At 39.2% G+C, this 27,244-nt stretch overlaps 1 protein-coding gene across 4 annotated transcripts; it reads left to right on the forward strand.

The window, feature by feature from the left end:
- PECAM1 (platelet and endothelial cell adhesion molecule 1) lies at positions 1 to 26,817 on the forward strand. 4 transcript variants are annotated; one of them, XM_082066707.1, is made up of 17 exons: positions 1 to 103; positions 435 to 568; positions 698 to 724; positions 1,428 to 1,721; positions 2,592 to 2,891; positions 2,978 to 3,244; positions 3,637 to 3,897; positions 4,905 to 5,186; positions 7,289 to 7,570; positions 7,960 to 8,067; positions 8,917 to 8,944; positions 9,413 to 9,483; positions 10,136 to 10,192; positions 11,493 to 11,561; positions 14,808 to 14,864; positions 21,299 to 21,321; positions 25,266 to 26,817. In XM_082066707.1, exons 2-17 carry the CDS (start codon positions 535 to 537, stop codon positions 25,293 to 25,295), a joined length of 2,190 nt encoding a protein of 729 aa, XP_081922833.1. In that variant the 5' UTR covers positions 1 to 103; positions 435 to 534; the 3' UTR covers positions 25,296 to 26,817. The 4 variants fall into 4 exon arrangements, with proteins under 4 accessions (XP_081922833.1, XP_081922834.1, XP_081922835.1 ...); XM_082066708.1 differs by lacking the exons at positions 1 to 103; positions 14,808 to 14,864 and having other exon boundaries at positions 295 to 568; XM_082066709.1 differs by lacking the exons at positions 1 to 103; positions 11,493 to 11,561 and having other exon boundaries at positions 295 to 568.
- Positions 26,818 to 27,244: the final 427 nt, after the last annotated feature.

The raw sequence follows: 27,244 nt of genomic DNA on the forward strand, positions 1-27,244 counted from the left end.
GGGAAAAGTGAATAATTATATACATGAATTATCCGAAAGAGTTCTCCATGTCAGGATGAAGGGAAATATTTTCTCAAGGATCTGCTGAGGTCAAGCAGCAAAGGTAATTTGTGTTTCTAAATGGTTAATTGTGACTTAAAAATACCCGTATTGACAGGAACTACAGGATAAATGTCATTGGAACTTCTTGTTTTTTTTAATACACCTTAAGAAATTAAACAAAGCAAATGCATTTGGTGGCGCCCTCAGGAAAAGTCCAGTCACTTCCTGAACCGTAATCTGCCTGTGAGCAGCAGATAGATTCTCATTGTTTCCCATTTCCAGTTTCCAGTAATGGGAACGATTACTTGATCTAGCCAGTTTCTGTTGAAAATCTGGGAAAACTTACAGATTTTAATGGCAAAATTTTATCTGTTTCCATAAAACAACAACAGAAAGAAAACCTCATAACCTGGTTTTGGTACCTCAAGGCATCACCTCTGATGATGAATATTGTTTTATTTTGGAATTAAGTGTCTGTTCTTCAGGAACGAGATGTATCTTGCTCTTCTGGTGATTTTCTTGCAGTGTAAGTTTGATAACTAAATATCTGGGTGGTTACATGTGTTTCTGGTTTGTTTGGGCTTTTTACTGTTTCCCGTTACTGTCTCTCGGTCTGTAAACTTTGAAAATAACATTTCTTTTCATTTTTTTCCAGGTTCAGGACTTTACACTCAGGAGGGAGGTAAGTCATTATAGGGTTTTTTCACATAAAATTTTAAAATAAGTAATTTAACTAATTCCTCAGTTGTTGGTGTGCATCTGTAACGGAGTTTATCTTGTTTTGCTGTACTATAGCTCAGTATGAAATTTGGCCTTGTAAAAACAAAAAATAATATATGTATTACTTGGTGGTGTTTGTTGGTATAGTATGTAAGTGACAGGTGTGCTGTTCATATTTTCATAAATGTTTTGGTGAAATCATTCCTAATTTGCTTTAGTGTGGCATACAAGAGAAGAGAAAGGAGAGGAAATTTAATTGCTAGCATTTTGGTTTGATCTTTAAAAAAACCCTCTCATACCCCGAAGCAAGGGGGTAGGATAATACTATAGAATACAAGTTAAGGGCACTCTCTCTTGCTCTTTTTATTGCAAAATGAAAGATAATGTCTGAGCAGAGTAGTCAGTGATTCAGTCCCTCAAGACAAAGGCTGAGCAGCTGGACAGCGTGTGCTGTGACAATCAGTAGTTGCCTCTTGTGTGTCTGTGCAGGGAAGGTAAAGCTGCTACCGCTCTCAACATCTGTGAGATCTGACCGGGAAAATTAGAACCCCTGCTACTTGGGTAAAAATGAATTAAATTTTGTGACTAAAATGTAGCAGCTTGAGATAACAGTATTATGTTGGACAAGCTGAAAATAAATATAACTTTTTTTTTTTCCCCCCAAGTTTTTACTTTCAATACAGTTGAAATCAAAGTTCAGCCTTCTGTCAAAGTAAAGAATGGAGCTCCTATGTCAATTGTCTGCCATGCTGATATTAGCAAAAATACTGATTTCCGGCTGAAGCATAATTTTACAATTTTTAAGGATGGCAAGCTTGTATTCATGACTGTAACAGACAAAGAAGATGCAAAATATGAAATATCTGTGGCTAGATCTTCAGATACAGGAGAGTATGAATGTACCGTGGAAGCACGTGGAAAGACAAAATCTAGTAACTCCTTACATGTTTGGGTGAAAGGTGAGTAGCAGTTTTCTAAGATACAAAAAGAAAACAGCCTTCCGGGGGAAGTAATAATAGTGTTAAATAGGATGCCTTGCAAAGTGTTTTTTATCCATAGACATCACAGTCCTTTACAAGAATTTAGTACTAAATCATGTTAAGGCACAGAACTGAAATCATGATCCCAAGGCTACATGGCAGATCAGTGATGGGAGTACAGTCCGTGCCTGCTGTGGCACCATCCCTGTCCTGAGCCTCTGTTCCCTAGACTAGAGAAAGCACTATCTGGGAAAGCCTGTGCCTACAGATCATAAAAATGGTGAGGGCAGGTAGATTACTGGAAAAGATGGAAATAATGCATAGATATTCTCACTTTGTGACAGCCATTGCCAAAGCTACTATCAGCTGTGGAGTGTTTTTGCAGACAATGTTATATCAGTCTTGCTCTTTCATCTCTTACAAGAAAAGGGGCCACCTCAATCTAGCCATGTGTTCTTGACTGAAATTCCCCCTAGAAGAGCAAGTCAGAAAGAATTTGTTCAACATTAAATAGTTAGGGGGTTGTGCAGGGCCTGTAATTTTTCTTCAGAGCCCTGCGCCTCTAGGTACAAAAGTTGGGATGACATTTACTTTCCTTGCTTGCTCATTTCTAAGTGGCAAGTTTCATACTTCACACATTGCATCAAGATCGTATTATACTCCAGAGGGACATTTTGTTCTTCCGAAGGTGCCTTGACATGCAGCCACACATCAAAGGAGCTGTCTTCAAAAGTTCAGTTCTTGTAAATTGTTTGCATCTGTCCATTAGCATAAATCGCTACCATAGTCATCAAGGTAGCGTTTCTATCAGGATTGTGAAATGCTCTGCTTCTTGTTTTCTGTTCTAAGGAATGACCAAGCCAATCTTGACTGCTGAGAAAGAAGAAGTTTTAGAGGGTGAAGTTGTGAAATTACGTTGTGAGCTGCCAGAAGAAGTACCTCCTTTACATTTCTTTTTCCGGAAGATAAAGACAAATTCAACACCTAAAGAAAAACGTGTTTTTGAACCATATAGAAATTTTTCTGAAGTGGAATTTTCTGTTGAAGAGGCAGATAATATTTTACAATTTGATTGCTTTGGTAGTAGATTTGTACAACACGGATCTGAAGACTCAGAACACAGCAACATAACACTTGTTACGGTCAGGGGTAAGTTGCTTTGCTTTTCTTTTTACATTTCTTCACTTGCTATAGTTAAAATGTTGGGCCACAAGTTTATATATATTCTCTTGCAGAACCATTTATAAAGCCTACTATGATTGCCAAGCCCTCAAGTAATATCACAGAAGGAGACAGAATACAGTTTGAATGCTCAACTGTCGTAGCCCGAATGCGTGACATTGAAATCCTACTTCAGAAAAACAAAACAATACTGAAGAGTGTACAAGCTGAGGTTTTGAAATACTCTACGGTAGCTACTCTAGAAGACAGTGGTGAATACCTGTGTAAGGTGGAGCAAGGGAGAGCATCTAAAACAACCAAACTGAATGTTGTTGTGTCAGGTAACACCTCTGCTCATCTTAGATTTTACTCAATGGATTAATATTCAAATTTAAATCTACTGTGGGTAGAACTCAAGATCCAAGTGTAACCTCCAGAACCAAGTGTAAAGTTTCCCTAAGTTAAAGGCTGTTTAGGTTTAGATTTTGGTTTCCGATTTTTGCCTGCCACTAATACTTTCCAACTAAAATAATACTTTAAAACAACACATATAGGAAGTGGTTTCAAGTGATTGCTGAGTTTCTGTTGTCCCTGAAAATATAATTATATACATGATTATTTTTTCCCCGATTGTAAAATTCCTTTATGCCCTTTATTCTGTATACTTTGGGGTAGGTAGTCGTATTCTTTTAGGCTCGATTTGAATTAATTAATTATCTTTTTTATTTTGCAGAGTTGTTCCCCAAGCCAACATTGGCTGCTTCTATGAGTAATCTGGATGAAAATAAAGAATTAACTTTGAGTTGCAGCATTAGTGGTTTTCGGAAAGCTAACTTCTCTATATTACGAAAAAATTCAAATGGAGACATCTTGTTGAAAAATTCTAGAAACTTAACAATGAGGGTTAATGTGAATGACACTGGATCCTATACCTGTAAAGCTGAAGTAAAAGGAATAGTCAAGGAGAGCAAACCTGTAAGGATAAATGTTTATGGTGAGTTGATATAGAGGCTTAGAACCAAATGGGGCCGGGGGGATGGAAATACAAACCGTAAGCTTATAAATAAGCACATCTGCTTGCAGACTCAGTCTCTAGTCCTTGAACTAGCAGGCTATTAGTTCTTACAATATTAATTTCTGTGAGCTGTGCTTGTCATCTTTAGCTGTAGAGAATTTGGCCTATCATGATCTAATCAAGTCAGACTTTTCCAGAGCTGGCCCTAGGAGAAGGGAGTTAGCACGTCTTCCTTCTGCTGCCTTGATTCTGTGAGGTGCCAAATAAACCCTCACCCATTACCATTCGCAGGAGCTGAAAATGCTCTGCAAACTTTTCAGTCATCAGTTTGAGCTGAAACTCTGTCTGTGTCTGCCTTGTATCCCTCCCTCTGGCCCTCCAGGCAGAACGCCATGCGAGCCAGAGGTCATCTGGATAGCTCTGCTCCAGAAAAAACACAGCTTTTGCTATCAATAGAAGCCCCTCACCAGCACGCTAACTATAAACACCCCAGTTTCCTTCCCTCTCATGGAACAAGCACAGTCAGTTCTCGGGTCTGTAAAGGGGGAGGAGCTGGGTTGTGACTCACTGTGCTGCAGAACCAGAGCTCCCCAATTAGGTGCTGCAGGGTCTATGTCAGGTAATACATGCGACGGTACTTGCATGTATTTTTGCTCTACACTATTACTCCTTGGGTCAGAGCTAGTTCTGGAGTTTGGATGATCTACTGTTGTGGCACTGACTCTTTTTTTTTTGTTTGTTTTCCTTTACATTCTCCCCCTATGCTATTTTATTCTAAGTCATGTATGTTTCATTATCTGTGTTTTTGTTTTATTTGAGTGACCCTCTGCTTCAATTCTGTCAATGAAGAAAAGCTTCCCAATAGAGGCTATGTGTGCAAACTAGCAAAATATTATATATTTATATATCTTCTATAAAATAATACTGTATCTTTCAGCCTTATGCAGTGTAATTTGCAACAGCTTTTTCTTTTAATTCCCTTTTAGCTCCAGTCTCCAAGCCAACTCTTTCTGTTGTCAGTGGTTTACCGGAGGTGGTTTTAGGGAAGCCTCTATGGTTAATCTGTCGTTCAGCGATGGGAACGCCACCAATAATATTCACATTCTACAAAGGAAATGAAGTTAAGAAAAGAGTAACTAATGACACATATGCTATGTTCTTGGATGAAAACATTAGACAAAATGACAAAAGAGGATACAAATGTGATGCTAGAAATAATCACTCCAGTGGTATGAAAGCTAGCAATATTCTAAACGTCACAGTAATAGGTAAGTCTGTTTAATTCTTCTTCTTGTCTAATGTCATATTTTGATTTTTGAAATTGTAGCAGCAAATGCTGGACTAATCAAAATGGAACTTTTGCTCCCTTGAATTAAAAATAGATGGAGATCTGTATCACAGACTATTTGTCACTAAAGCAAAAATCCCAATAGTAATCTGAATCAATTTAACTACAATTGAGTCTATGTTAATGTTAAAGCCAGATCTGACTTGAAATCTTATAGAAGCTGTTTTAGTAAAATTAATGATTAAAAATTCCAGGACCAGATCCATTTGCTTCATGTTTGATTTTCATAGGACTGGATTAAATGTATATAATGATATTGGAGATAGTCTATGATTTTACTCACTAAAATAACTGGGCTAGCAAGATTCCTGGTGAAAGATGTACATCCACAGTTTTGAAAATCTCTTTAAATACCTCAGTTATTAGTTGCAGCTTTGATAGGCACTGAGATTCAACACCAGAAGCTGCAATTGCTAAGTGGCTCTGAAAGTCAGTTTATTGTTATGCCTTATTAGCAACTAGGAGTTACTGTAGATGGGCAAAGTCTCTGATCTCCAGATATGTGTGATGCAGAAAGGGAAAAATCCTTTACCTATGAGAGAAGGTGGTAGTTGAAGCTTTAAAAAGAAGATTAATTGGAAGTCCATGGAGGAAAGCACGATGTCTGATATAGGCTGGGAATCTTAGCAGTACTCCAAGAAGGGGAGTGCAAGTGAAAAAGCTGTGATTTGCAAGTGTACTATTGGCAGATATGAAGAGAAATGAAAGCAAATAATAACTCTGTAGTAGGCTAGTTCTTTGCAACTGTAAGTAAGGGAACTGGTGATGGTGGATCCACTTGTAGAGCCCTTTTAACCCATATCCTTGGCTCCTTGCTACTCTCTTGAATGTGTCAACTGTATTTTAGATATGCCTAACCTGATTATAAAGCAGTCCAGGACCAGAGCAGAAGTCTATTCTTGACCTATTGAAAAGAAAGATCTCTCTCCACCAAGGAGTTTTCAGTTTTGTGTCCCAGCTTGAACCTACATTGTATTGGTTTTAATAAGATAAACTTGTAGTTACCAGGCTGGTTTCTCTCTGAGTTTTGACACTGAGTTGTATATGACTAGAACAGACACATCCATAATTATTACTTTTCTTCTGAGTCACTTGGATTATTGCACTCTCTCCACTCTTTGAGCCTCCAAACAGGTCTTTTAATACACTATATGCATTTGCCTAGACTATAGGGGTAGGACTGCACCTTAAGTTCATCAGTTCCACCAGGATATGCTTTGCTAACACTAGAGAGAAGCTGAATGATAGAACTCTGATGAGATTTGTCCAGTGAGATTTAAAGTCAAGGTAATTTGAAATACAAGTAACAAACAAATACAAAGCATAATTGTAGTTCTTTAACAAACAGGTATTTCTTTGTTGGAAGCAGGGTATCCCAGCTGTTACAGCAGCAGTTTACCTACTAAACCTAAAAAGTGTATTTTGACTATGCATATTCTTACAACTCGAACATACAAGTGCAAACTAACTTCTCTCATTGTGTTTGCTGTATTCCGTAACCATTAGAATTTGAGACTTGCTTCTGCCTTTGAAGAGCTTGATCCATTATCTGCTGATATTCACTATGGTATATTGAATGTTACAAGAAAGGTATAATAAGTTAGCATAACTCTCTATATAACTATGAAGGCATAGTTACATAAATGGGACTAAAATTATTTACACTATTGAACTGCTGAGTGTATTATTTGTGAAAATTAAATAATTTGTAGGTTGGGACCTGAGTGGCATCCAAAGGAGTTTAAGAAAAGAGGCTGAGTGACTTCTGTGTAATGGATTTAGTTTCTTTCTGTGTCTGCTTTGTTTGTTTATAGTGCCCTCTCTATTTCTGGGTATATAAAAATATTTACTAGATAATGCTGCCTTGCAGAGACTGTTCAGAAAGATTAATACTGTGCATTCAGTCTCTGTTTAGCTAGGAAAAATGGCATTCAAGCAAGTATTTCTAAAATATCATCTTTTATCAGCAAAATTATTTCTAATGGAGCTAATACTTGTTTTCTTTGTGCTACTACTCTGTAGTACCAATCAGGGATGCCAGCTTGGGCAGTATTCCATATGGAGAAGTGGAAGACGGTAGTGAGACTGCTTTTCTCTGCTCTGTGAAAGAAGGATCTTGGCCAATTCACTTCAGGCTTTTCAGAAAAACTGATCGTGAAGTTCTTCTATTTGAACAAATTGAAAATGCAGACAGAGTCATGTGGCACAAGAAAGCAATGAAGAAGCAGGACACGGGGACATATTTCTGCGTGGCTTCTAATCGGGCTAACGTGGATGTGAAAAGCCATCCAATAACCATCAGTGGTAAGCTAATTTTGATGGTAAGATGCATACTATGTCATCATGATGGGTGAGGTCATGTTGTCTGGGATGTTACTAACTCCCTTACTTGTTTTTGTACCATCATTGTCGAAAATTAAACAGAGAGATACGTTTATGAACAGAGATTGTCTAGCTTACATACAACAATTTAAGGCATGCTCAAATGCCAATGGAGCCAGATGCAAACCAAAAGCAACTCGTACTGAGTTTTCAGTCATTAGTGAACTTTGCATGCAAGTCTCCTTAAAGTTCTTCTCCAGTGTGTTAGAAGGTCAATTTGAAATAAAATGAAAGCTCAGGAACAGCAGAAATTGGTAATGATAACCTGTCACTGTACCTACCCTCTTAAACATGTCTTTTTTTATTTCCAGTCATCTTAGCGACTTGGAAGAAAGGAGTCATTGCTGCGTTCGCCCTCATACTTATCGTAGGAGCAGTAACTCTCGCTTTATATTGGTTTTTGCGCAAGAAGAAAAAGGGTAATGAATGGTTCCCTTCTATTTCTGTGGTGACCAATGTATTGCAGCTGAAAACTTGCATTGGTTTCAGGAGCAAAGGCTTGTGGGGGTGAGGCTTCAGGAGATGACTTACTATAATTTGAAAAACCTAAAAGTCTACTTTAAAATTTTGGGTGGCCCAAATTAAGTTGGAAGCATGCTGAAGCCTTCCAAGCACATTGGGCAGAATGGAAGGATCTAACTAATGGTGCTGGGAAGGCACTAGTGAAGCAAAGATGGTTGGAAATAGGGCAGAATTGCACTGTTCTGATGCAGTCCTAGGTCTGGAATTCAGTCTCGTGCAATATAGAGGCCGACAGGGCCTGAGGAGGTTTTTTATTCCTTATATAGCTATGACAATTTGATTTGGGGTCCCAACTGAGGCATTTAATATTATTAGGTTGTCGGTGTGATTTTTTTTTGTTTGTTTTTCTCCCGACACCATAATACAATTTCACTTAGGAATTTGTCTTTTATCATTAAAGTATTATTTCAGATCTTGTTCTTTCAGAAAATAAGTAGATCTGGTTAAACAAAAATCCTGTGATATGCAGTATGCTGCAAAATCCTGAAGTATCTGGATGTCCCAAACTGCTTGAATTGGCTGGGCTGAAGTCTGGGGTTTTGAATCTGAGGTTCTGTGTGAAAGAGGCATTTAAGGGACCTGGGTGATAAATAGGATGTAAGACACTAGGTAATTAATTTTATGATAGCCAAGAGAAATTATTCTGACTTAAGTAGATAATCACTATATTTTTGTTTTGATATTTACTTTTAAATTATTTTGCTTGTACAATCTATTAATAGATGCTTTTATTTTTCTTTGTCAAGCTAAAGGACCATCCCTGGAGATGTCTGGGTAAGAAAAGTTGCTTTATGGTAATGGCGAAGTATTTCTGTTATAAGGGCTGGAGGCCTTCCACCATATGAATATAGTTTATTACGGAACACACCTGCAGACAATAGATGGTCGTGCTTCATGTACCACCTGCTAACACAACAACAACAGGATGAGGAAATACTCTAAAAATAGAAAAAAAAGGCCAGCTAAGAGAAATAGGAGAATGTCAGGCCTATATGTGAATGCATTTATATATGGAATTAAAAATACAGAGGCCTTAAAGAACAGGAATGCAAGAGGGAACATTTTTGACCCTAAAGTTTGCTTATGATTCTCTTAAAGGCAGAGGCAAATTTTTCATTAGCTTCAATAGGTAAGAATGTGAGGGAGTCAGCACAGACAGTGATGGGTCTTTGCTTATCATCATGTTGTTGTTTTTGACTGATTTGGGATAATAACATCAACTTTTATTGGTTTGCTTTTCAGTTCTGCCTTGGCTACAAACTTGACAAGTGAAAAACTGACTAGACAGCCCAATGATGGAGACTACTATTCAGGTAGGATAGTTTTTCTGTAAGACTGTTAGTGAGTTGGCTTAATTAAATATTTATTTAAAGTTTTGAACTTACATGGTTGTTGTTTGGATAGGGCTCTGTGGTTTGGGAATACAGAGGAACACCAATAACATTCTCCCAAGTGTCTCTATCAGTTTTTTATAAGCATGTCTTATACAAAGATCAGTTTGTAAGTCTGCTCAGACACTTCTACCAGGCAATCACTGAACAATATTACAGATTGGGGAATCATGGTAAAAGAAAATTACTTTCTGGTTTTGACACAGCTGAAAGAAAATTATTTCAAAGAGGAAATTTGAGTTGTGGCACATGATCCTGTGACCCAGCCACAGTACAGCGATGTTAACTTGCCGTGACAGGGCACCTTTCATGCCAGGACCTCAGTGCACCTTACAAAGACAGGTGGACAAGTTGTTTAGAGCACCTGATACAAAGTTACCCCTTGGGTGTTTTTTAGCTGATCACTTTAAAAGCCATGTTCTTCCCACCTGTGTTATATGACTGTCGTAGATGTGAATCTAGAAGTAGAATTCATAAATGAATAGAATGACAATAGGATTTGTAGCTCTGTAACTCATTTATTTGATTTGCTATAATAAATATTGTCAGCTCAACTTTTCCTTTAATATTTTAGGATCAGGTTACATTGAAGATAACGAAAATCACGTGAAATCTGCAGATGAGAGTAAAGGTAATTTCATATCTGAACAGTAGATTTTTAAATTATTTTATGGCTGAAAGCTGTGGTGTTTTCTAATGGTAGTAATCAGGATTTGATAAATCCAGTCCTTTCCTTTTTCTCTTTGATAGTAGGGAAGACTTTTTCCTTTGCTGAGCTTAATTCTTTTTCCTTATCTGCAAAATGCCAACGATATAATCCACTTACCAACTGTGTTATGAAGTACAATTAACTGTGCTGGATTCCAGGCCATATAATGAAGTATGGTATAAAAATACAACTCACACTCAAAACTTTAAGTTCTAAACAACAAATATTCAGAACATTTTAAAAAAAATCTTGTCTACAGACTTCTGCTTCTCTTATTTCTCTGTCTCTCATGGGTTAAATGTTTTCGTCAGCTTTCTTTTTTTTTTTCTTCTCTTGCTCCAAAACTTGCCTGTTCTAATCATTAGGTCTTTCTCTAATTTCTGTTCTAAAAAATCCACAGGCAGTCCTGCAAGATTCCAGTCTGGATGACTGTTGTGGTTCCTTCCAACTTTTGCAGAAATCTAGTAGAAAACCATCTCCACCCTAAGGAAAAGACAGAGCAGAAAGCAACAGCTGTTTCTTGTGTCTGTTGTATCCAGGTAGCCAACACTTGTCAGCCAGTAGTCTGAGTAAATCAGGTGTCTAATTGTTGCCAGGCTCTCTGTGGGCATTGTGGCAGCAAAGCATTTGGAGGAAGATGAGTTACCATTGTAGATGTTCTGTGGAGAGCTTGAAGGGCAATGTGAAAGTGCTGAAATTGCTTATTGGCAAAGCAGAAATTGAGAGTATGAGAGGTGTTGAGGGAGGCCGTGAAAGACTTGGAGAAGGCTTTAAATGTGAGGAAAGTGGAGAATGGGAAGTGTCCTGCCATAGCAGCCATAGAAAAGGAGGAAAAAGTAATGATAGGGGAAGAAACAGAAGAGAGAAGAGCTGGAACAGGAATATGAGAGACTCTCAGATAATTCCCTGCTTTGTTTGTGTTGTGCCACTTTTGAAGGTGTTAAGTTGAAAGTAAAAGTTTTTGGCACAATTTGCATGTCCCACAGTTTCAGAAACCTGTCTTGAGTTGCTCTGCTGCCTTTCAGATTGGGATGAGCCTTAGGAATGGCTTGGCCTTACAACTCTTAGCAGAGTAACTCACATCTGCTGTGAGTAGGGCCTGATCCTGCATCTGTCAAATGAGGACTTGTCCATTAATTGCAGTGGCAGCAGGATCAGGCCCACAGCTCAAATGAAGCGTGCAGTCCTACAAAGAAACATCTTCTTGATATTTTTGGGGCAGGACCTGACCTTGAGAGTGAGGAGGTGGAGTACACTGAAGTTGAAGTGTCAGCGCTTGATCCTCACAGAGGTAATAAACTGTCTGGCCTCTATGGTTATGTTTTGGGGGCATGTTGCTACTCCCTGACGCTGGTCCGATATTGGCACTTGTCAAAGTAAGAGCAGGTTGTGTTTTGTGAGCGTGGCAGCTTCATGCCAGTAGCGCTCCTTAATCTAGATGATGCTGTGACAACAATGCTGTTGTTCATTGCAGCCCTTCTTCAAAACAAAGACAAAGGATATCACTCACCTTTTTTCTGGGCATGCATATCTCCTCCTGTAGGCTGCACGTAGAGTCTGATTCCTTCTGCCTTTTGAAGAACTCCAGATTTCTTTGATCTCTCAGGACTAACTTCAGATTAATTTATCTTCCCAATCCTTTGTTCCTCCTGCCACTGTTGTCACTGTCAATTCTAATGTTCATCTCAGGAGCAGGAGAATCATATTTTGTGTATTGTGAAAGATTGCTGCAATAAGTACTGCAGTGTCCAGGCTAGAACAAGCGGCCTTTTTGTCACTTTTGGGAATTAGGAATAATTGAATGCCACCTCAGAACAAGTTTACATAATTGTAGAAGGATATACATGTTGTCTTTGACAGTGAAGAACTGCTTACATTTAAAAACACTGTTTTCACCCTGTTTTTCCAGCCCTGTTTGCAGTAGCTGGTAATTTCTGAAATACTTTTTGACACAGGACAATGGTGAATAGACTAGTTCATCAAAAACTTTATCTGTATTATGCTTCTCTGTGAGGAGCAAAGAATAGAGTTCATTATGGCGTTACTGATAGTGAGTGGTAAACTTGCTAGAAGCAAAGTTTCACTGCTTTATTTTGAAACTTAAATGTGGGAATAACTTGATAGATGCTTTTTGAAGTTGGGGTGAAGAGGCCAGGCAAATATAAGGTGGAGGTGGGGCTACACAGTCCAGCTCTTATTTGAGGTAGTCATAGAGGAATGTTAATTTGATATTTAAAGAGCTGGTAATTCCAGAGAAAGATTAAATTGAATACTTACGGAGATTATATGCTTGACAAAAATATAGTGCTAATTTTTTCTAAAGCTTAGTTGTGCAAAAAGATGGCAAAATTATTTAGACCCTTTATTGTTAATCCAAGCAAAACCAAAGGCCAGTGCTAAAGTAAGATCAGGAAATATCCCTGAAGTGAGAAGCAAGGAACGGCTGATCACAGCTGAGTAAGAACGTGCTCTTTCTTTTATAGCTGGTTAGTTATCTGCAGGGTAGCAACATTAGCAAGTTAGAGGGAACAAAATGTCAAATCATCTAGGTAATTTCTCCTTGCACATTTTTTTCAGTGCTGAGATGGCTTTTGGAAGATTGACAAAGAAAATAACGTGCGCACTGGCATTATATCGCAATGTAATGAAATTAGTTTGGAGGGGAAAAAAAAGGCAAGCTAAGGAAATGCCTCCCACCAAGTCTTTCCAGCGAGTTCACAGGAGCAGATTCAGGACTGTAATTTGTTAAAAATAAGTGTTCCAAATGAAATGAGCTACCTCTCATTAAAATTCTGAGAAGATTATTTACTTCACTGGCAATTTAATTGATCATTTAAGCTCAAGTCCATAAGCATATGAAATGCCCTTCAAGATCTTCAGACTATTTTGCAAAGAAAGTTCATGCCAAACCTGCAAGTTTGAAAGCTGTGATTAGGCACTCGGTGAAGTGTAACTCCTACTGTCAGTGAAATTAATAGCAGTTTTACAACTCAGTTCTGATGTGTTAGCTCCCAACATTTAAATGATGCTTAACAGAATTAAAAACAATGAAATTAACTTTGGGAAATTCAAATGTGGTGCGAGAGACACTTAGGTTCTTCATAGAAATGCAGAACAGTAACAGTCCTGATTCTGAGTCTGGCCATAGACCAATATGTCGGAATTCTTTAAATGTTTTGTTATAGTTGAAGTACACGACTCTGTACCCAGAAATGTGAATTTTCTTTCCATGTTCTTGCAGAGGGAGAACAACCATGTTCTATTTTTTTAAAAAAACTCTAACTAAAAAATTCTAACTTTGAGACTTATTGAAGATCCACAGAAATTGGAGGTGATATTGGTAGAATTCTGAGGTTTTCTAAGAGACTCAGTTTAACTGAAATGAATTAACCTTTCTGAAACACTTTGAGATCCTTCAACAGCCTTTACACCAAATGAAGAAAGCGGTTTTAAATGCACAGAGTTCTGGAGCATTTTGCTTTATTGCGGTTACCCAGGGATTCTTAATCTCCAACCATACAAGAAATGAAGGAAATTGTTCTAATCTCCCATGAACCAGAGCTGTGTTTACACTGACTGTAGAGAAACTGAGTTCCTGCTCTTTTCAGGCCTTTAGACAAGGCTCTGCCCTTCCCCTCCCTGGGGTAAGTGCCTGTAGTTTGGCATCCAGACTCTATGGATAGGTTTTCACAGGTACCAGACAGCAAACACGGGAGAGCTTTTTGCTTTCCAGCTCATACAAGAGCAGAGGTTTACAGGGGTTTGTTCCTGAACCCAAGGGACTGAAAAATGAGTGTCTAAGACTAACTGCGTTTGCATCCCAGCTGTGTCCTTGAAGGCACAAATCTTCCCTGTCTGCTTGTTCCTCTTTCTATCTTTCCACAAGTCTTCTTCGCTTTCCCTCCAGCTCTGTTCAGCTGATCTCAATGCACTGACGGGCAAGTCTGCCACGCTGAGCAACTGAGAGGAGACCTTTCCCGGATAGCACCTCAATAGAAGCTGTCCAGTGTGAAATCTGCAAATATTCCTCTGAGACATTTCACAAAGAACAGCAAATTAGGTTATTTTTGTGCCCATAAGATTTAATCAGGCTGGTTGCCAAAAAGGGCGTGTAGTTAGTCTTGACAGATCTCCTCAGGTCTAGGATCCCTAAATCCTTAGAACAGATTGAAGCTCTTCAAAGTGATCCAGAGAAACTCTTATCTCGTGGTAGCTGTCCCTGTAAAATTAAAGCAATATCAATTTGAGAAAGGTATTAGAATGTTAAAGTCAAATTTAGAAAGGGAAGTCTATTTGCATTGTTATTTTTATACAGAGGGAGAGACGTGTCTCACTCTCAGAACCTTGCAGTCTGGGTTTAGGGGAGGGGGTATATTTGCTTTTTCGTAGAGACTTCACAGGCTCATTGCTGCTTATGTGACTCCTTCCTCTGAAAGTGGAACAGTGTGTTCTGTTTAAGGAGTTTTCATAAGGCAAACAAAAATTTTTTTAAAAAAATAAATAAAATAAATTGATTCTCTGCCAATACATTTTCCAGCTCCTGTACAGAAGGGGACTGAAACAGTTTATAGTGAAATCAGAAAAGCTAATAATGGTAAGTAAGCTAGTGAAAAATTAAACATATAAAGGAAGCATTTGTGTAGAGATTAGGGGTAGATTTGTGACTGAATAGTTTAGAAGATAAATGCCATAAATAAAGAGATTTGAGTCACATAGGAACATACTGAAGGACAGCTACGAAATCACAGGTGTTGATAAATTGTATAACACCTTCATGGTTTCACATAAACCGATGATATTTAATGCAGTGAGATTAATATTTGTAATATCTACTTCATCAGGCCATTTGTATTGTATCTGCTGAGTAGCTGGGCCATACATCTGGATCTGAATCTGGAGCAGAACATACCCTGGTAGGGATGAGGATGCTGTGTTGTGTTGTGTTATCTCAAACTGCTAATGAACAACACTTCTCCTCTTAGTTGAGCATGTTTGCCATATGTTATAAAATATTACACTAGTTTGTGATATAACTCCAGCAAATATCTGTAAAGCTTCCAATAACAACCTCTAAAAGCCTTTGAAGCATTATGATCACTGCAGTAGGGTGGGCTGTTTGTTTTAAGCACCATCTTGGATTGTATGTGCCAGCCACTCTACCCTCCACCTCCTGTTACAGACATTTGTACAAAGGCATTAGCTGTTTACTGGCAATTGCTGTCTATAACTGTTCTGTTAGTAATGAATTCAGAAACTGAGTTAAAAGCTTTGATTCACACTTTGTCAAGGACTCATTCAGAAATGATTTTCTTCTTCTTGTGTTAGGAAGTGTAGATTTGTAAATATTAGGGCTGTTAACTGTTTGGATTTTGTCCCCATCCATGTTGCCATGTGGCTTTGTTGTGTGCCATTTTAAATTTTTGATAATTGTGTTTCAATTTGCTATTTTTCTGTTTTATAAGGGATTTCCCACCTGTTCTGACACAGTATTCTGTTTCTAGGGAATCTTTCATGTGAAGGTCTTGAAGTACTTTAGAAAACATTACTTAATTTTGCCTTGTGAGGACTTAAAAGGCAATTTTAATCTCCATTTTACAGCTGAATAAATAGAGAGATTAGGTCATTTGTTTAAGGCAATGTCTTTAAAGAGCGACAACACTGGGACCAGAATTTCAGAATCCTGACTGGTGCTGAGCCTGTATGTCGTACTAATTTTTCACAACTTTGCGGTGAAAAGCAGAATATCCTTCACACTAAAGAACAGGCATTTTGTGCAGGATCACCTGGCAGGAACGTGAGAAAACAAAACCAAACAGCTGATTTCAGGGCTGAACCCAAAGACCACTACATTCTGAAAGGTTTTACAGTGACTGCGAACGGCACCTGTAACGAGCTGCAGAAGCTGATTGTATAAGCCCTCGCTTGCTTTCTGCCAGGGTGTGAAGCCGATTATTACACCTTTCAGCATTCCTATTTTAGACATAACGGAAAGTGTTATACACCAGAAGGATGTTTTGTGAGTTGTAGTGTAAACTCAGGGTTGGTACAGCAGAGCTATAATTCAAAGCACTTGCCATAAAGTGGGAACTGCAATAAAATGAGATATGATTGAAAGACTGAGCTGAATTAGCCAGATGATATGCAAACGCCCCTTAATCTTGCAGTCCACCTGCTCTCTTATGCATAACATTCTAGAGTTTCAGTTATTCTTGGAAACATAGTAACAGTTTATTGTTTTAATCACGTCTGTTTTTCCTGACTGATACACAGGAAAAGTGTTTCAAATAGATAAGCAGTGCATCACATAGCTGTGCCATTGCTTTGGATAGGGTTACAGTCAGTTTAAATGTAACATTTACGTTGATTTTTGATAGGCTGTGTGATTGCAAGGTGGCAAAGTATAAATACAGTGGAGGATCCCTAGAAAACAGATCTATCTTCTTAAGTACTTTAATATATATTAATATAAGTATATTAAAGACCAGTTGTGAAAGATGTTGAACATTACTAGTTGGTGCAGAAGTTGGTTTACCGTTATGATTTTCACGACATTTGAATATTCCTAGAGATTTTCGAGCAAATGCCCAAGAGTACAATCTACTTCAGGAAGTTAACGGTTCAGACAAACGTGTCCTCTGGGCAAATTACATTAAGTTGGGAATCGGTGTCAGGTCCACAGTTTGACAGATTTAACACCTAAGACCTACGTAGCATTTTATTATTATTTGTTTGTTGGTTACAGTTGTGGTTTGGGTTTGTTTAATTAGAATTAAGCGCTTCATAAGCAATTTTGTCTTTTCAAGGAATTGTCTGCGCATTCCAGAAATTGTGTCTCCTAGAGAGGAAGCTGAAGAGCTGTCAGTAGTAGTTATGTTCCATGCAATTCCTTGTGACTGAGCTAAAATACTTTGCCTCCTTGTTTTTCTCCTGGCTGTCAGTGCTGTGCCCAGTAAGGCAGGTCCCATGTCAGTAACCAACATCTCTTGTATTTTGAATTCTACAGCTATTGCTCGTCCTTATCCCACATCATGAATCCATAGTGCAGATCATGCTCTGATTCTTGCCAAGGCCCAGGTCTTTGGCAGTGCGCTGAGGACCTGCCATTAGTCCTTTTCTTTTTATTTTCCTGGTATTGGCTATGTTATCTCCTGTTACTATCATTTTAGTGTCTCCATCACATTGTGGTAAGAATTCCCATCATATCTGCTGTGCTGTTTTCCTTATTCTGAGTACCAGGCCTAAAGAGGTGTTCACATTAAAGATAAACAGAAACAAACTGTCAAATGCACATTTCAAAAGCCAGAAGTCCTGCATGTGGTTAACTACAGTTAACCCGTTAACAGTAGGAAAAGCAGGTCATTTGTGAAATTCAAGTCTAGTCAGGTGTATTTTGATTGAAAGTCAAATAATAGCACTGTAGATAGAGAATGTCAGTGGCTTTAGTTGGATGCTACATTTCCTCTGATATAACAGGAGGCTCAAGAAGGGTGCTGATCACTCACATTGTCTCTGGAAGCAACTCAGAGAGATGAAATTGTCATCGCATTGTTACTGAAACGTTAGTTTAATTCTGAGAAAGATTTGGTGTTTAGGAAGTTCACCCAAGTATTGATTTAAAACCTTTTCTAGAGCAATAGGCAGGATAGGATTGGATAGGATAGGATAGGATAGGATAGGATAGGATAGGATAGGATAGGATAGGATAGTCACAATTAGTACCAGTCAGGTCAATAACCTTTGTCTAAAAGTCCTTCACGCTTATCAAGACAAACTAATTTCCTTAAAATACTGCTTTCTCTGGTTGTTCTATGAAAAGGTCAAAGTATATTGAGAGTCAGGAATATCCAGCCCAGTCCCAGAGCTGTTGCTTTTTGTTCAGAAAGAACTGAGACAGTTCGAGACTTAAGCAAAACAGGCAATTGTCTAAATCAACAGGCTGCCAAGAGGGATAAACTGACTGTGGCTCCGCTGCCCCTTTGCCTGCGCTGGAGTCCCCAGAGGCCGGGCTGGCGGCTGCTGCTCTTCCCGAGGGAGGGTCAGGGTGTGTCCCACACCGAGTCCAGCTGGGTGGATGGAGGCTCTTTCAGACAGATTATTTACTTTTATCACCGCTTTCATCCTCCCGAGAGGCAGCAGGGGAAGTCCAAGCATCTCCATACTGGTTCTTTATCTCAGCTCCAGCCCTTCCCTCACCCTTGCTCCCAGTTCTGGGGGTAGCACTGTTCTGTTCGTATTGCTGAGAAGAGCAGAGACAACTCCAGTTCACAGAGTTCCTTACAGTTTTCAGGGCGTTTCTTGTGGAAGACAATGTTTCAGTAGATTCTTGCTCCTTCAATGAACTCCACCTTTGCTCTGTGTCAGATCCAAAGCTCACAAATACAGGGACAGGCTTTGCACTGGTCTGAATGTGCACTGAGTTGAACTCACAGTGGCTTATTGCAAGACAACTACTCTTCAGTTCTTATCAGGAAAATGGAAATCTAGTGAACAAAATGCAGGGCCAGCCTTTATGCTGCTAAGTCTGGAAAAATGAATTGGTCACTTGGAGGCAACTGCAGTGGTGAGACAGGAAATTCTATGAATCCTATTGCAACCAACAATGTGCTATGGAAAAATAAATATATCCCAGTGGAAAGAGGCATGAGAAATCCCCATTGCATTCAGTGGTTTGGAACAAACTATCAGAAATCAGTTCTAGCAATCCGGAAATCTGCTCAAATACTTTCCTGCTACTGAACCTTGGCTTAACACCTCTATACTTAGCCAGAATTTCCCACTGAATGCCTTTTCTGGTATAGAGAAAACTTGCAGAGTCTGAGGGTTCAATATGTTATTCATACTCGGGCCTTATGAGCACATGCTAGTTGAATGCAGTCTGAAATCATGCAAATAACTTTTCACTTCTCCAGAACAAAAATTCTTCGGATCTTTAGGTTTCAAGACATGTTCTAGACCAAAGGCTGCATCTGTGAGACATTGATTCCAGAGCCAAATGCTTATAATAGCTTCAGCCAAAAATTAGACAAAGCCAGATGTTTGCAGTAAGACTCAAATATGCAGGGAGCTTCTGACCTTGCTTGAACCTAAAATGCGGAGCTGAATTGCGTGCATGCCCTGTGTAAGATCGGTTCCCAAACTGCCTGCCAAGATTCTCTGTTAGAAGCTACTGCTGCAATAACAGGCTTGGCAGAAGGTTGTATGTGTCTGCAGTTCGGCATCTTCAGTCCATAATCCAGCATCTTAGCTTTAACCAGTATTGGAGGTGGGTTTGAGATGGGTTGTGAATTGTGACTTTTTAGGAATATAATCTCTTCTCCATAACCTCTAGCAACAAGAAAGGGCAGAGCAGGTGGGGATAAAAGTGTCATAAATTCCTGCCATTAATTAGTTCCTTCGTAAAAATGTGTCCTTTGAATTTTAAACCCCAACAACGAAAAGCAATAGCAAGAGTTTAAATCCATCAGAAATCCATAAAACACCTTCCTTTATTAGACTTGGGAATCTTTTAGAAATCACCAGCACCAGACCTCCGATTCCTTTCACAAAATATCCAGTTTGTTTGCCCTGCTATGGAAGCTTGGCCAGTTCTTCTGTATATGACTAGAATCCAGGATATCTCATTTCCCTGTTTTGTTGTTAAGGGAAAGCCAGGTGTCATTTGAAGAGCTCTCCTCTTTCCTCACAGTAAAATCAGTGTGTTTCAAGTAAAAAACACTTCACATTTTTAACAAGAATGAAATAAAAAGGTTGTGAAAAGAATGATGTAGCAAAGAATCGACAAAAGCACCATATTGTTGTGCTTTCATTAGAGGCTACACGCTGGCTTACCTGATCGGTACCTTTTAGAAATCATTTTGCCTTCCAGCGGCATGTTCAAAGGACACAGACGATGACATTTTCCTGGCAGAGATATGATACTTAGCTGGAAAGCCACACGATTTTGGAGCTGGGTGACAGCTAAGAAGGAGGTGGGATATCTGTTCTTGTGACCTAGTACCTTTGGGGTAGCAAACATCCCGTTGTTTGAAGTTTGGAATTTATACAAAATTTCTCATTTCCTTCTTCCTGTGAGCACAATACATTGTGACAGAAGACTAAGCTACAGCTCATTAATACCTCACTTCGTAAACCTTACATATAGTTTTGTCCACCTAAAGTCAAGCTTTGATGTAGCACTGGATCAGCAGTGTTTTTGTTCACTTCTGTCAGCTTTCAGGACACAAAAACCTTGTACATGCTTCCCATGTTACTTTTAAATTTGTTACTTAGCAAACTGACTAGACATGTAGGAATCCCTGTTGCTGAACACTGAGATCAGTTTTATGCTGAAATTAAGTTTATGCACTGGCATAAGGAGCACTTCCCCATGTCTCTAAATTGTCTTACTTTCAGAGAGCAAAGAAATATTTGTTTCAGTATTTGAAGGTATTCTCTGAAACTTCTGAATAGCTAAGTCCACTTAAAAAGCGGGGGGGGGATAAGATCTAATCTTAAAGTCGTCCATTGATCCTGAATAGAAAGAGCCTGCTGGCTCGCAGACTTGCCTTGGGAACAAGCATCTTTTTATTAATAATATTTCAGGTGTCCTTGCAGGATCTTATTTGGCTCTGAAAGGTGTATCCAATACTGGATTCCTGCAGTATGTTATTTTCCTGGCAAGGATTGGAAGCGGAAATATAATGCTCATGAGAACTTACCTCTGAAAGGAAGACTCTTTCTTTATCCAGTAACAGTTTGTGCTTGGAGTAGAGACTTCTGCTCTAAACCAGAACCAGGAAAGCTGCCGAGCATGTACTGTTCCACATGGTCTTTGAAACGTCTGGTCCCACCCATGTACTTGAGTTAAGCTGGCGCTTGGATGCTTCTTAGGGCCAGAGCTTGAACCTTAGCTGTAGGTACCATTTTTATATCATTGCAAGGTGAACAAAGAAGGTTAGATTAAACATAAAAGTCTATTTTCTGAAACACAGAACTGATCACTCTGCAATGTATCATTTCATAATTTGTACACTGTATTTTATTTTGCAGATTCTGTGGAAAACAGGCATTCTGTAAGTATACATTTCATGTATAGGGGAATTGGATCGAGAGTATTGTGTATCTAGTAAGATAATGTTCAAGTGTTGCTATGTTTTCATTGTTTATTTGTTGTTCAGGACCTTTACCAGACAGCTACTGGGCAATCCCTTCAGATAGATTCTTACTGATCAGGCTTTCAGTACGAAGTTTATAGAATGGTCAGCTTTAAAGTCCATGCAACTGACTGCTGTTCGGCAGTGCTGGTACAAATACTGATCTTCCAAGCATTTGTGTTGAACACCTGCACAGCTTTGGATATGTACCACAAATCTTCATGCTGACATTTATGGTCCCATCCCTAAATGGAGGATCTCAGTGAGACAATTAGGAGTTCGGTGAAGGTTCTGGAGGCAGTGAACAGCTTTACAGGGCTAAGAAGCCTGTGATATGGATTTTTTTCTTTAAAGAATAGGTGTCTTGAATGAGCTGTCACTCTGTTCTCAAGAGGCAGGGAACATACATTTCAGGAGCACTTTCCTGAATGTTAGATAAACTACCTAATCCAACCTGAAGCCAGGCAGACAGGGTGTTTTTCTGCCATCCACTTTGTGACTTTGGAACTTGTACTTAGAAAAAAAAAAAGAGAAAGACTCATAAATAAGAATCACAATAGCAGTCGACGTCAGCTTATGGCATCCATTTGAGTTTTGAAAGGCTCCATCAGCACTCACATCCCCATGGGATAAAAAATCAGCCCATTGTATTATTTACAGACAGTGGCAGTGCACTGAAGGTCACAGATTGCGTTACAATAAACAGACATATATTAACAGGCCAGTAGGGTTTATAGTGTCATTGTCTCTCTTAGTTTAAAGGTTTGTTTTTATTCCTTGCTCTCAATTTTCTAAAAATAAATTGAGCTGAACCCTCCTGTGTGTTATACCAGGCATTCCTTGGAGGGGCACGCAAAGAAAGTTTGTCCAACGCAAAAGGAAAAATGGTCAGGAGTGGCTGTGACAGACATCAGGTGTAAGCTCAGGGAGGAATTATTATCTTTTTTCTTTGTATTTTTTTTTCTCCCCCTCACACCCTGCATCCTTTTTAATGGACATTGGGTGAAAGACTAAAGTTTTATGAAGATTTTTTTGTTTTATTTTCCTGTGGCCATAACTGAGTAAAAAGTCTCTTTTGAACTCTCCAGATATTTGACCTGAAGTTGGACTGGATAGATAAATTTCTTTATAGATTTTCTATCCTCACCATTTGCCTCTCAGCACTTTTCAGGCAACCCAGATGAGCACAGAAGAGGCAGGGAGCTCCTAAGGTGCTTTCTATCATTATTTTCTTGCAACATTTTTTTTTCTGTAGCTCATTTTCACACAATGCCTAACTTTGATGTACCTCAGAAGTTTGGTCCAAATTAGGATTTGTTGATTCTACTCATGAAAAGGAAAATGCTCCTTATAAAGCGATCAAGTGGCTTAAATTTCCTCCCCAGCTGTTCTGCTTCTTTATAGGCAAATGAAGTATTTGGCTCAGAGGTGAAATTGCTTTCGATCTTCTATTCCCTCAATTTGTGAGTGAAAGGAGCCCTTCAGGAGCCAGGCTGGTCAGCTGCCATCTCAATCACATGAAGTGCCAGATGGATTAGTTCGCTATAGGGACCTGTCAAAACACTTGCAGGATTTGAGTCTGTTTAGGAAGCAATAGGTATTGCAGAAGTGTGGGACACAGGGCACCACAGCAGAGAGACTGATGTTTTGCTAAGAGTTTTATTCTGAGACAGGACAATGTGCAACCTTTTTGTTTCAGTAATGATGGTGGAGACTCACCATCATGTCCTGCTGTCCCTTTCACTCTCAAAATTCAAATAACAACGTGTGGGGTCCACTCCTCAGATAAACTCTGTTATCTTACGCAGTTCTGCGTTGATCTTCCAGAAGTGACAGGCAAAACAGAGTGTTGCACTGTGGAAAAGAAAGATGAAGCAAATCATTTTAACGAGTGCTGGCCCTGCTCTTGTGCGTTTGCCCAGATGTAGTTTCTGTCAGAATAAATATAGCGTGGAAATTTGGGAACTTTGCTTCATCTTCACTGAGAGACTCTTATAAAATTGAGCTCAGGTCTTTAGTAAACACTGTGTACTGTCAATAAGTGTTGTGTTACACAAAAGCATCGAAAGTGTTTGTCTTATGTCAAGAAAGGTGGTGCACTAGAAAAACAATCAGTTACAGTTTGAATTATTTGAATGTACAATTATTTGAATATACAATTCAAATCTACAAAAAGGCCCAATTGCAGTACAGGTTCTGACCGATTTGCAGTCCAGAGTACCTTGAACCTGAATGTCTTGGACTTTTAGGTCATTTAGAAATGAACCCAAAGTTTTGGGTTGGGGGTTGCTTTCCTCTTTTTCTTCTGTTTCAAAAATTTCTATCTTAAATGCCATCCATAGGAAGTATTTGCAAAAGAAATGAATTACTTAGAGAGGAACTGGGAGGAGGTTTCCTTCCTGAAATCAGAGCTGGCGATCTTTCTAAGTTATTTAATGGTCCCAGTTTCTGAAAACATATTGAAGGAAATATCTTAACAATGAGATAGCCGCTTCGCCAAATACTAATTGGTATTGTGTCAAATTTACCTCAGCGGTACATTCTGACTTCATATCTCCTGCTCCCCTGTTACCTCTTAGATGTGTGTGTTTGTTTGTTTGTTTGATTCTGTGCTAGGGGTACACGGGCTGGCAGCCTCGGTTGGGACATAGTGTACTTTTAGCTGCCTATTTGTTTAGCCTCAGAATGTACCCTTCGAGACAGAAACCTGTACAATTTACATCGATTTGGATAAATTTCTGCCATTTTTTTTCAGCTACTTTCTCATCTTACTCAAGTGACCCCAAAAGCATTTTGTAAATTCTCAGAGATAAAGGCATTTCTCCACATTGCCAGCACCACATAGTCTGCTCAGAAGGGGGACCTGGCACGTGTTGAACTGTGCACAGTAACGTGGCACAATAGTTTCAGACAGGAAATGAAGATGAAGGATGTGTCCATTTAGAATTGGGGGGGATTTCAGGCAGCCAGGATAAGAAAACCAAGGTGATACTCTGAAATAAACATTGAATTATAAACCAGGAATTCCTGCCTCTGACTCATGGGGCAAATCCTTTGGGGGTAAGTCCACAAAAGGAATTAGGCGCCTCAGTGCTGACAGACGAAACTATTAGGTGAGAGGCCACCATGTACTCTTAGCAGATATTTGCTGGAGGAAGACTTGCTTTGGCAACTGGTGTCAGGAAAGACTTGACAGTTGGGAATCCTCAGTGGACAGAATTATTTCTGTCATATAATGTAAAGACAATGAAGTTTGGGATCTCCTTTTGCCCTTTCCATTGGCTAGCGCAGGGGACTCCTCCGTCTGCACGCTGCCTTTTGTGGTTCTCCGTGCCAGGTTTCCGTGTCCCTGCTGTGTACTGAATAGGTATCTCAAAGCTCAAAGGAACAGACTTTTGTAGAAACGTGCTGTGTAAAAGTTGAACACTGCCTTGCTCACTGTTGAGATACCCATGTGCTTCTTAGGAAAAGGATTTCACCCTTGTGGGACTGGAGATGAAGGTCTAATTGTGGCAACTGGGCACCTACTAGTAAATGTGGGATCTGACTTTCAGATTCGTTGAGTACCATTTCCCATAAGAATCCAACTTCTGCCAGTAAGCGCCCAGCTGCAGATGTTGGTGATTAACAGTATTGCCGTCTAGCCTGTGATTGTTAACCTAAATCTCCCACTGTCTTATCTCCTTTTTTATCTGATGAAGATAATACTAATATATCCCCCAGGAACTGTATTTATTAGCTCATTGTATAGTACTCTAAGGAATACATTACTATATTTAAAGTTTTGTATTGATCAAGAAGGACAGGAGAGGGCAGGGGGACATTTGTATTCATACCTTTCTTTTTGGTCTTGTTGCCAACAGAGAATACAAGGGCATCCTGATGCTACTTAGAGCAGCCACCTCAAAGATCAGCTGGGAGAAGAAAACAAGCCAAGATGGAAGATGTTGCAAATGTTTCAAAAGCTCTGCAGCACTTATTTATGAGTTTGCCAGGCTCTTCTTTTCAAAGTTTATTTCCTCAGGGGGAACAATAGAGAAGTTCCTAAAGGATTCAATGGAAAAAATTACAAACAAAAATTCTCGTAGGAAAGTGGCTTTAGAAACCACTGACCTAGGTTCCCATCTTTCATTTCTCCTGCTAATGCAATTTTGCCTTTCTAGCGTCTGATTCATCATGCTCTGAGGAAATAAAAGGGGAAGCTACAGCCGAGGGAGTGCATTTCTACACTGCACTAACTACTGTGATGCTAGTAGGATGTAGAAATATCTAAGCTTGCTTTAACCTAGCTAACTTGGTTAGCAGTACCCGCTGTGGCAGAACCGAGCTCAGCACGGCTTGGCCAGCCACGTGTGGACTTGGACATGATCTTGCAGGTTGTGCTGAACTCTCGGTGCTGCAGCAGCGGGACTGCTACCAGTCTTGGAGCCAGCTACTTTATAGCTCCCTTGGATACTACACTGTAACGAGGGCCTAACGGAACAGCGAGCTCTGGGCTCTCTAAAAACTTGAATAACTGTTCAGAGATTCAGTACTTTACCAAGTGCTTCTCTAAGTAGGGGCACACATATGCTTTATTCTTCGCTAAATTGCTTTTCCCTTTAAAAGTTCTGATGCTTGTTGGTTAGTTGGGTGTGATGGCTCTCCAAGGATTGACTGCCCATCACAGTTATTTTGGATGATGCAAAATACAAGTCTGGACTGGGTGGATATACTACACCCAGATCAATGAGTTCGTACCTGAAAATCCTGTTATGTGTAATCCTTATTCCTTTGATTTTTAGGAGAGATCTGTAGTTGTACTTGTGGCCAGTTAGTCCAGTATGGAACTCCATGCCTATCCTTTTTCTCTATAGTATCGTAAACCACTAACATGGATCCAGTCTGGACCTGGATCTAATCTTTGTGGCCCATAGTAATCTCAGTTGCATTAGTTTAAAAAAGAACACAAAACAGAAAAAGGACTGTCCCCAACCTCCTAACCAGCTGGTCTTTGACACTGCATTGCTCTCCTTTTCTTACTAAAGATTAAATTACTACAAGATCTGGGCCACAGGTAAGAAGGTTCTCATTTTAATTAGAAAATAGTGAAAGAGAGGACATGGATTTGTATATACATATATAGTTACTGCTTTAAGCATTGCATCAAAGGCGCAAAACCAGCAAGAAATACAAAAGGGTTTTATATCCTCATTCCAAACGTCTAAGTTTTCAAGCTCCAGTTACTGGCTAATATCTCTAATTTATTGTTCCCTATGCAAATGTTGTTTGTACCAAAAGCCTTTCACAAATGACTGACTTCATAGCACTCTTCTGTTGACAAATGTTCATTCCAGCATCCCATGAGTGTCCATACAAATGCATTAGTATACGGAATGTGAAAAGGTATTTTAATAAAGAAAACTCTGAATTGAACTTTGCATTGGATCTTGCATGTTCGTGTTGGTGACCACTTGTCTGTAAAATTTTTTATTAGTGATGAACCATATAGATACATTATATAAATTGGACCATACAGAAGATGTCATCTCTGCAACAAGTGATTCCAGGCACTTAATCTGTTGTCAGGAACCAGTTTAGCAGCAGGTAAATGAATTAAATTGGTTTGACTGGAATAATCCTAAACTATTTTGTATTTAGCCTGTAATAAAAGTTGTTTTCCCTACTAAAACATATATGAACTATCCACTTCTTAAAGCACTGTGTGCTGCTTTGAGCACATCTGTTTTGTCTTACAGATATACCAAAAATATTTTAAAATATGGGACATTAGATCAGCAGGCATCTCCAGTGAAGACCAAGTTAATGGGCCCATGAAGTAAAGAGCTACACAGGAATCCAA

The sequence above is a fragment of the Streptopelia decaocto genome (assembly GCF_964273445.1).
Source record: "Streptopelia decaocto genome assembly, chromosome: 16".
Classification (NCBI taxonomy): Eukaryota; Metazoa; Chordata; class Aves; order Columbiformes; family Columbidae; genus Streptopelia; species Streptopelia decaocto.